Raw genomic sequence first — 10,626 nt, 5'->3', positions numbered from 1 at the left:
TGCACAGCCAACCCCCACCCCCAAGTCCCACGGGGAAGAGACACTAGCTGGCAGTCTCACTAATTCACTGCCAAAACATGAATGCTACAAGGCAAGGTTATTTCTAACTGAGCAGAGCCTGCCAGGAAGCGCGTTTGCACCCCACACTACTGTGCAGGTGTGACGGGGTGAGCTCACAGCTGCCCCCCAGGCATGCCCAGCCCACTAATCATTCACAGCTCGGCAGCTCTCCCGCCCAACCCAAGTTCTGAGGGGATAAAAGGGGCATTGCAGTTCCCAGGTAACAGAGCCACCCACTGCGTCCCGCTGAGCTCCGTTCTTTCCAGCACCGCCCAACCCACTAGTGTCTGGGACTTCTGTCCTGCCAGGAGCAAGCCATCATGTCTCGCCAGTCCAGTGTGTCCTTCCGAAGTGGGGGCAGCCGCTCCTTCAGCGCTGCCTCTGCCATCACCCCGTCTGTGTCTCGCACCAGTTTTACCTCTGTGTCCCGCTCCGGGGGTGGTGGTGGGGGTAGCAGGATCAGTTTTGGAGGTGTTTCCGGACTGGGTAGCTATGGCAGTCGGAGCCTCTACAACGTGGGTAGTTCCAAGAGGATCTCCATTAACAGCGGAGGAGGTGCCTTCAGGGGCCGCAGTATTGGTGGTGCTGGAGCTGGCTATGGCTTTGGAAGTGGAGCCGGTGGTGGATTTGGTTTTGGTGGTGGTAGCTTTGGGCTCGGCGGCGGTGGAGGTGCTGGCTTTGGTGGTGGAGCTGGCTTTGGTGGTGGCTATGGGGGTGGCTTTGGTGGCCCTGGCTTCCCCGTGTGCCCCCCTGGAGGCATCCAAGAAGTTACCATCAACCAGAGCCTCCTGACTCCTCTCAACCTGGAAATCGACCCCACCATCCAGAGGGTGAGGACCGAGGAGCGTGAGCAGATCAAGACCCTCAACAACAAGTTCGCTTCTTTCATCGACAAGGTGAGTTGAGGCCCTTCAGAATGCACCCCGTGAGTGGAGGGTAAATGCCAAACAAAGAGGGAAGAGGGAAGATCTACTAGGCTTTGTGTAGAGGCCTTCACACTGTGCAGGTGTGTTCAGTTGTTTCTGTGTCTTGGCCTCGAGGCCCTCTTTCTTAACTGCACTGGCAGGCAGGGAGACTGAGTCTAATTTGTTCCCACCCAGAGGCTGTCTTCTCAGAGCTCCTGGTTTCAGCAGGGCCCTGATGAGCTCCCAGCCTCCTGTGAGGTGTGGATTGATGAACAGGGTGGATATATTTATCAGACAGAAGCTGAGGGCCTTTGCAGAAGCAAAAGCCAGGGCCATGCTGCAGCCAGCAGTTCTTGGTGCAAATGGGTCCTACCTGCCCTAGAAGAGGGAGCCTGGGTTCTCACTCTGGAATCCCCAAGTGGCCCTAGGAGGAACCCCATCTGGGAGGCAGGACAATGAGTCTGTCATAGACAAAAGAAATCCAACCATCTTTTTCACACTTGGCTCCCTCCAGGTGCGGTTCCTGGAACAGCAAAACAAGGTCCTGGACACCAAATGGACCCTGCTGCAGGAGCAGGGCACCAAGACTGTGAGACAGAACCTGGAGCCTTTGTTCGAGCAGTACATCAACAACCTCAGAAGGCAGCTGGATGGGGTTCTGGGGGAGAGGGGCCGTCTGGACTCAGAGCTTAGAAACATGCAGGACCTGGTAGAAGACTTTAAGAACAAGTAAGTTGGAGCTGGGAAGAAGTAGGCACATTGGTATTTGTATGGTACCAAATATACTTTATAAGAAGACTTCTGTTTGTCCCTTCCCTGTGGGCTAGAAGTCATAATGTCTGTGGATGTCTACTGTAATGAAAGAAAATCAGATCTGTGCTTAGAAAATTTTAGCCCAGCTCCAGGCTTAGTCTCTGAGCAAGGCATTTAGCCAACAGCCAGAATAGCAAGCATTGAACCCTGGCATTACCTGGCAAACTAGTCCACATGACTCAAATTTCACAGTGTACACTTTTGATGGTTTCCCTTCAAATCTGGTGACAGAATCCAACTTGGTGATCTAAAAATCGTCTTTTGTCAGATGAACCAGCCACTGAGCTGCTCATGCTTGCTTTTGTTTCTTTTCTAAAAACCATTCTGAATGTTAACCAAAAGCCCTAGAGATACAAAGTTGAGGAGAAAAAGCACAGCTTATCCACAGGAATATTCTTGAAGCAACTGATTGGTAGTGATATCAAGTGAATATCTGAAACTGGATGTTGGTGTCTCATACCTTTAATCCTAGCTACTCAGGAGGCTGCAATCTGGGGATTGTGGTTCAAAGCCAGGTTGGTAGGAAAGTCTGTGAGACTTATCTCCAAACAGCCAACAAATAGCTGGAAGTGAAGCTGTGGCTCCAAGGGGTAGAGCACCAACCTTGAATGAAAAAGCAAAGAGAGAGAGTGCTCTAACCCTGAGTTCAAGGCCTGGTACTTGCACAAAACAAAATATAAAGCAAAACAAAACAGAATGACTGCCTGCTACTCAGTTACAGAGAAATTAGCATGCTAATAGGTCAGGTTGTTGCTCCAGGTCTCACCCTGCCTGGCTCTAGACTATGAGATGTGAGAAGCCCCTTCCCAGGGTGAAAGCAGGGTCAGTAAAGATGCCTTTCCTGTTCCTCATTGTCTGACGAGCATTTCCCCTCCCTTAAAACCACCAGGTATGAAGATGAAATCAATAAGCGTACCACTGCTGAGAACGAGTTTGTGATGTTGAAGAAGGTGCGTGTGCCGGAGAACTGGAAGCCTGGGGCTGTGATCTCCTGGGGGTGGAGCACTTAAAGTTAGGTGGGCATTGCTTAGTGTTATCATCCCTCTTTTTCTCTAGGATGTGGATGCTGCCTACATGAACAAGGTAGAGCTAGAGGCCAAGGTGGATGCTTTGATGGATGAGATCAACTTCCTGAAGATGTTCTTTGATGCGGTGAGAAACGATGGATGGAAATCTGAATGTTTAACTTAGGCTAAAATAATACAGAATCAGATCATTGATTTCAAGTGTCCTCACAGGAGCTGTCCCAGATGCAGACACACATCTCAGACACATCTGTGGTGCTGTCCATGGACAACAACCGCAGCCTGGACCTGGACAGCATCATCGCTGAGGTCAAGGCTCAGTATGAAGACATCGCCAACCGCAGTCGGACTGAAGCTGAGTCCTGGTACCAGACTAAGGTGAGTGCCCTATGTGACTGTCCCCTAAGTGAGCAGGTGAGCCGTGGCGAGGATTGTAGGCCAGGACAAGGCTAAGGGTGGAACCATTGAGGCCTGCTGAGGCAAATTGGGATGAACTATGGGAATAGACAGGTAGAGTTTTCTAGTCTAAAAAGTATTTCATATCAGTTTCTAAGAGGAAAGACGAGGAAGAAGAAATGATCTAAGTCTAGCTCTTACCTTGAAACCACTGGAGGCAGCTCCAGGTTTGAGATAGCAGTACCACTCACTACCTCTTAGGAGCTTCTACCCAGAACTTGGGGAAAGTTCTCTTCACCCTCAGGTAAGTGAGAGCATTCCTCTTTTTTGCTGGCTTTAGTATGAGGAGCTGCAGCAGACCGCAGGGCGGCATGGTGATGATCTTCGCAACACCAAGCACGAAATCTCCGAGATGAATCGCATGATCCAGAGGCTGAGAGCCGAGATAGACAACGTCAAGAAGCAGGTAGGGTGAGGTTGAAAGAAGGCAAGGGAAGGGCCTGAGCTCTGAATGGGACACCTACTTTGCTTTACTTTTCCTATACACACACCCACACTCCCCTCCCCCCCACGTACACACACTCAGGATACTGATCATTGTCTTTCTCTAGAACTCCAGGCAGTTTGTCTGATCTAGAATCTCAAGAAGAGTCATATCTGACCTAGTTACTGAGATCTCTCCCTTTTCCTTCCTTTCCCTTTGTAGTGTGCCAACCTGCAGAATGCCATTGCTGATGCCGAGCAACGCGGGGAGCTGGCCCTCAAGGATGCCAGGAACAAGCTGACAGAACTAGAGGAGGCCTTGCAGAAGGCCAAGCAGGACATGGCCCGGCTGATGCGTGACTATCAGGAACTGATGAACGTCAAGCTGGCCCTGGACGTGGAGATTGCCACCTACCGCAAGCTGCTGGAGGGCGAGGAGTGCAGGTGGGCTGACGCCACTGGCCCAGAAGAGCCTTAGCTTTCATTAACAGGACTTCTCCACTTCAGGGTGCAAAACACGCATAGAAGTGACCACCGTCTTATGCATCACAGTCACACATCATCTACACAATTTCAGTTTGACACATGGGTGCCTTGTAGGCCTCAATTTCCCCGTTTGATTAATTCCCCACATTGCATCAACATTCTTGGGCCACCACCTCTCCTTCAAACCACTGAGCAATTCAGCAAAGGCAAGGCAAAGGTTGTCCCCTTTCTGCTTTGTACATGTCCTGTACTAGACTTCAATAATTATGCCACACTCATCTTCACCCCTCCCTTCCCCAGTTTTCAAGTATCTCTTCCTTTGAAAAGTCTTTTGTGGTTAGTCCCTCTGATTTGAACTCACCAGCCTTTGAGTTGTCAAATACCATTTCATTCAGTCTTCTGACCCTGCATAGGGCGAGTCTATTCTTTTGTTTTAGGGATTTTTGTCTGTGCTGAGTTCTCTCACACAAAGTAAACTCTTACAAGGCAAAAATGCTTCATGCATATTCATATTTCCCAGAACCAATGACTCCTGTTTCTGTGAAATGGGTAGGGGAAAAACATGACTTATGATAACCTTGCATAAATCAATCCTTCTTCTTTAGAAAGTCCCTCCAGAGAACACTGTCTTTCTCTAACTTAAGTAGACTTGGGGGGCATCTAGACATCTGGCCTTGGATTAAGCTCTCATTATGACTATGGGAGTTATCCATATAGACTAACATTATCTGTGGGAGAAATGTGAACTCTCATTTCAATGTTTTCTCTTTCAGACTGAGTGGAGAAGGAGTTGGACCAGTCAATATCTGTAAGTAATTTTAAACAGGCATTCATAATGATGAGACTTGATGCTATCTTAGAATCCTGCTGAGCCTAGATACCAGACATTCCCCTATCCCAATATACGCTCATTTAACATGGGAAGCAAATGATGGAGGGGCAGAAGACAAATAAGGACATGAAGTGATCTAGCTCATACCTTATCTCTTGAGGTACAGGCCATGTATCATTCACATATTGGACCCCATCCCCCTACTTTACCCCTATTCTTAGTTTCCCTGGTCCCAGCATCTTAACAAGATGACTTTGTTCCTCTCTATGGCTTCTGTGTGAGAGGGGTCAGGAGTAGCACTCTTCCATGGACCACATCAAAGGAGTTAGCCCTATGAAACCAATCTCCTAGGCCAATCTTAACCCTCTTCTCCTTTTTCTGCAGCTGTGGTTACAAACAGTCTGTCCTCGGGCTACGGCGGCAGTTCCTTTGGCGGTGGCTATGGCGGAGGCATAGGCGGCGGCATAGGCGGAGGCTATGGCGGAGGAATAGGCGGTGGTATTGGTGGAGGTGGTGGCAGCGGAAGCTACTACTCCAGCAGCAGTGGAGGCATGGGAGGCGGCGGCGGCCTGGGTGGTGGGCTCAGTGTAGGAGGCTCTGGCTTCAGCGCAAGCAGTGGCCGAGGGATTGGGGGAGGCAGCAGCTCCAGTGTCAAATTTGTCTCCACCACGTCTTCCTCCCGAAGGAGCTTCAAGAGTTAAGAAGAAGAGTTAAGAAGGCCGCAAGACCCTGCCACCACCCCTGCCCTGCCCCCAGGCAGCCTCCTGGCTCCTAGCAACTGCCCTTTCTAGGCAGTTGTCCAAGTCAAGTTTTCCCTTTTCTGGAGAGTAGTCTAATCCAATCTACCACATACTCTTCCACGGTAGAACCCAATTCCCAGTCTACTCTCCCATGTCACCTCTCTATATTCCGCAGCAAGTCAGTCTTTCGGTCCCTCTAGCATGGTTCCTGACAATGTAAAAATCTGAAGTCTTTTAGAATGTAAGCCACTGAAACAGAATCCCACCCCAGCATCCACCTCAATTCTGTCCTAATTCTGACTCTCTCCAGAGTGTGTTCAATAAAATGCTTTTCTAATATAAGCCATGGTGTCAAATTGGTTTTTCAGATCTACAATCAGCCTAGAGACCCCATGAGGAATGATCTATCCACATGGGATTGAATCCTTTGATGAGTCACAGGAACAATGGAAAACTGAAGGAAAAGTGGCCATCAGGGGTGGTTTGTAGGCTCTAAGAGGTGGGACAGGAGGTTGAAAAAAGCATCTGTAGGGAAGAAAAGTCTGCAGGACATTAGTGGGGGTGTCCATTGCATTGCAACTTGGGTGGAGTTTAGAAACTTTAACTTGTTTGCAAGAACTGTACAAATGTGCTTAAGAAACAATAGATAAGGATTATTTTGCCTTTGGGACCCAAGAAAGCCTAAGATGTTGGGTCTCTTCTAATATTGTAGGTGCTGAGAAGGTTACTAGTTATTTCTTGGTAGTATCAAGAATGGAGCAGCCCTGAGTTTACCAAGGAATTTCAGGAATTTAACTGAGTTGGCAGATCTCTTTTTAAATGTAGGAGAAAGCCCTTCCCTTCCCTTCCCCCCACTTCCCTTTTAACCTTTCCCTCCCTCCCTTCCTTCATCCTTCCTTTCTTCCTTCCTGTCTTCCCCTCTTCCTCTCTCCCTCCCTCCCTCCCTCATTCCCTAACTCTCTTTTACTCTTCCAAGCTTTAAACCCTTCCTTTCCTTGATTCTGGATGCCCTTTATTAAAAAGAATTCTTCTGCTCATACTTATAAATATCTTTCTTCAGGAAGCATCCAATTAATACCATCAAAGCCAGAGGCCTCTCCCACAGAAATAGCTGAGTTAGCTCCTTGGTTGTACCACCTGAGGATGCTGGTCCCTTTTGTGGAAGCAGCAGCAGCAGTAGCTTCAGCCAAGGTATTTTATAAAATCCTAGTCAGTCATCCAACTGCAGGACTGTGGTCTCAGAACTCTGTATAGGAATTGCTCTTCCTCCACATGGACCATGACATGAGAGGACCCTATATGGCACACATTATCAATCTTTTTCATGAACATTCCATAAAACAAAGGCTAGTACCTACCTTAGTTACAACATCCATAGCATGGGGTAGGAGACATTCTCCCCTGAGCCCAGCCTCAACTTTGGTTTATACTGGAACTGAGAATCATAGCTATATAAGATATACAGATAGGTCTTGGCTGAGCCAATAGGATCCAGGGCCACTTTAAAGAGAGACTTGCTTGACATCTGTGGCTCATGCTTGTAATCCCAGGTACTCTGGAGGCTGAGATCTGAGAATCACAGTTTGAAGCCAGCCCAGGCAGAAAAGTCCCTGGGAGACTCTAATCTCCAAGTAACTACTTAAAAAATGGAAGTGGAATTGTGGGCTTAAAGTGTTAGAATGCCAGCCTTAAGCAAAAGAACTCAGGAACAGGCCCTGAGTTCAAGCACCACAACTGATGGGGGGGAATGGGTGGGGGTGGGAGGGAGAGAGGGAGGGAGGGAAGGAGAGAGAAAGAGGGAGAGACTCAATCTCACACTTATGTCCTTAAATGCCAGGTATTACAGCTCTAGACCAGTCAAGTAAGTCAAAGCCAGGAACAGAGAACCCTATATGCAAGTGTACACAAATGTACTAACTGAAATTTGGTAGATTCAGGGGGGAACTCAGTGTAATTCCTTAGCAAGACTAAATCAAAGGTCGACAAAATAAACACCAGGAAATGGGTACTTGAAAGGGTGGGATGATGCCAAGAGGAGGAGGGTGGATAAGGAGAAGAAGGGGGAGAATAGAGTAAAAAAAAATTTAATGAGTATCTTACAAAATTAAGAAAAGAAAATGGGCTGGGAAGGTAGCTTAGTGGTAGAGCACTTGCCTTGCATGCATGAGGCCCTGGGTTCGATTCCTCAGCACCACATAAGCAGAAAAAAAGCCAGACGTGGCGCCATGGCTCAAGTGGTAGAGAGCTAGCCTTGAGCTGAAGAGCTGAGGGACAGCACCTAGGCCAAGAGTTCAGGCCCATGACCGGACCCCCCCCCCAAAAAAAATTAAGAAAAGTGAGGGAAAGGGCGGGTTGGGAGGGATGGACAAGAATGTTGAAAGGAATGACATTGATCAAGGTATGTTAAATTCATAAATGACTTTGTTGAATGCCAGCTCCTTTGTACAATTACTTAACGATAGTAATTAGAAACAAAAAAGGAAATGGAGGTTCCTGGCAGTAGCAAAGGTGAGGAATGATGGCCAAGAGGGAGGGCATTTATCCCCCAAGTTTCCCCTAGCTCTCATCTTCCTGCAGACATCCACAGGAGCTTATTCAAAACTGATCAAATGAAAAGCAGCTCTTCCCCATCTGCCAGAGAAATGAGGTCACAGAATAAATTACTGCCCCTCCCCCCCAGCCACTGGAGCTATAGAGACCCTTTACTCACCATCTCAGGGGCAGAAGCCATGAACAGAAATCTCCATAGGAACCAATATCTAGCAGGAGAATTGATATTGTCATTGATAAATTGCATTCACACTTTGTGAATTTTACCTCTAGGGGCTCTACTGTGCTTCCTAAAGAAGCTTGGAGAAAATTTCCCCTCATGTTTCCAGCAGGGGGAGTGAAAAAGTGAATCACTTTGAAATAGAGTGCTCTGTTCAATCTGTCCACTAAACTATTCAATCATAGCCTACCTAACCTGCTGAGGTTTTTTATCAGATCCTAATCTATCCAGGGTAAAACAAATATAAGAAATTCAAAATAAATATTACAGATCAATCTTAACTAATGTGAATTATGTTAATATATACTCATTAGTAAACTGAACACAGTGAAGAGTTCTTTGGCACAGGTTCTCTGAGACTGAGGATAAGACAAGAGATATAAAACTGAAATATAAAAAGACAAAAGAAAAAAATGGAACTGAATATGCAAGAACTGCAATGGTAAGAATATGTATAAAATGGGAAATATTAAAGAAAAATGGCTCTATCACTTGTGCCACAACTCCTCTTCTGGCTTTTTGTTGTTTATTTGGAGATAAGAATTCACAGATTTGTCTGTCTGGACTGGCTCTCCAAACTGTGATTCTCAGACCTTAGCCTCCTGAGTAGCTAGGTTTACAGGCATGAGCCACAGGTCTCATTTATTTTTATGTGTATATAAACTACATATTCTTTATCCATTCAGTTGATGGAAACTAAGGTTGATATACCTTGGCTATTGTGAATAATGTTACAATAAATTTAGAAACATAGAAGTATATAGATCTCTTTGATTTGATAATTTCCTTTACTTTGGATATATCCCCAGAAGTGAGATAGCTATACCATGCAGCAAATATATTTTCAGTCTCTTTGAGGAGCCTCACACTGTTCTTAAGAATGGCTGCGCTGATTTACATTCCTACTAACTCTCTAGAAGATTTCACTTTTTGAGTTCTATATAAATTCTGGGTACTTCTTTTTGTTTGCCAGATGAATAGTTTCTAAATATTTTCTTCTATTTTATAGATCATCTTCTTACTCTGACAATTGCATCTTTCACTCTGTAGAAGTATCTTACTTGGCTACAATCTTATTTGCATATTGTTAGAGACAATAAAATAGACTAAGTGCTAATTCTCTTATTCCACTGCCTCTGAGCTGAGACATTGCTGTTTTCTTCCTTCAGACTCAAGCTAAAACATCAACTTGTTATAGGTCTTGAATTTTCATCATGTTTTGGTCTGTAGTATTGGGTCTTCTAGTTTTCAGATCTTGCGACTGGGTCTAGAACAAGATTATTGGTTGTTTTGGGACTCTGTATAGATCTTGGTATTTGCTACTCTCCAAATTTAGATCTATCAGTTCTTTTACTCCTCTCCTCTTCTCCCCTCCCCTTTCCTTCCCTCCCTCTCTTTCTTCTCCCCTACTATCCCCTTCCTTCTTCCCTTCACCTACTCTCCCCTACCCTCCTTTCCCCTTCTTTACTGGCGGTACTTGAGTTTGAAATCAGGGTATGTGCTTGCCATGTTCAACTCACCTCCATTTTCTTTTTCCCTTCTTTTCATTTTGATCTTTTTTTTTCTTGAACTCTGGGTAGGTTCTTGTTATGTTCAAGTCTCCTTTATGCAAGGTAACACCAAACTGGAACCCCTCCAGAAACTCACCTGTAAGTCTGAGTTCCAAACTGTGATTCATTCATCCAGGGCACATCACTCAGTTGTAAACACAATAAACTGCTAACACAACAACCTGGATAAATCACAGTGAATTTTGTTAGTGAAAAAGTCCATACACACACTAGCTGCTTGAAAGGTGGAGATTGGAAGATTGATGTTCAAGGTCAGCCTAGGTATACAAGTTTATGAGACTCCATCCCAATCAGTGGTTGGACACTTGGAAAAAATTATTTTAAGTGAAGTAAGCCAGGCCCAAAGAAACATAGGTCCCATGGTTTCCCTTATTTGCAATATGTATATGTCTGAGTCAAGCAAAAAAGGTCAGATAAGGTGATGTTAGGGAAATGAACCCTAAGATATGTATTCAAATGTTTTTTTCTTTCATTTGATTGTTTCTAACACATTTATAAGATTATTTCTTTGTTGCTTTGTATGTCCCTCCCCCACAGTATAACCC

General features: G+C 45.9%; 1 protein-coding gene across 6 annotated transcripts; it reads left to right on the top strand.

Moving 5' to 3' along the window:
- Positions 1 to 380: 380 nt before the first annotated feature.
- On the top strand, positions 381 to 6,023 carry Krt5 (keratin 5, type II). Of its 6 annotated transcripts, none has more exons than XM_013032440.1 (11): positions 381 to 615; positions 676 to 956; positions 1,480 to 1,694; positions 2,668 to 2,728; positions 2,835 to 2,930; positions 3,017 to 3,181; positions 3,540 to 3,665; positions 3,906 to 4,126; positions 4,942 to 4,976; positions 5,385 to 5,435; positions 5,493 to 6,023. In XM_013032440.1, the coding sequence occupies exons 1-11, from the start codon at positions 381 to 383 to the stop codon at positions 5,699 to 5,701; spliced, it is 1,695 nt and encodes a 564-aa protein (XP_012887894.1). In that variant the 3' UTR covers positions 5,702 to 6,023. The 6 variants fall into 6 exon arrangements, with proteins under 6 accessions (XP_012887894.1, XP_012887895.1, XP_012887893.1 ...); XM_013032441.1 differs by having other exon boundaries at positions 381 to 669; positions 730 to 956; positions 5,385 to 5,513; positions 5,592 to 6,023; XM_013032439.1 differs by having other exon boundaries at positions 381 to 696; positions 730 to 956.
- The last annotated feature ends 4,603 nt before the right edge of the window (positions 6,024 to 10,626 follow it).

This window comes from Dipodomys ordii, unplaced genomic scaffold (genome assembly GCF_000151885.1).
Source record: "Dipodomys ordii isolate 6190 unplaced genomic scaffold, Dord_2.0 Scaffold155, whole genome shotgun sequence".
Taxonomy (NCBI): domain Eukaryota; kingdom Metazoa; phylum Chordata; class Mammalia; order Rodentia; family Heteromyidae; genus Dipodomys; species Dipodomys ordii.
Note: the sequence above shows the minus strand (reverse complement) of the source record. Positions and strands in the feature narration are given on the sequence as shown.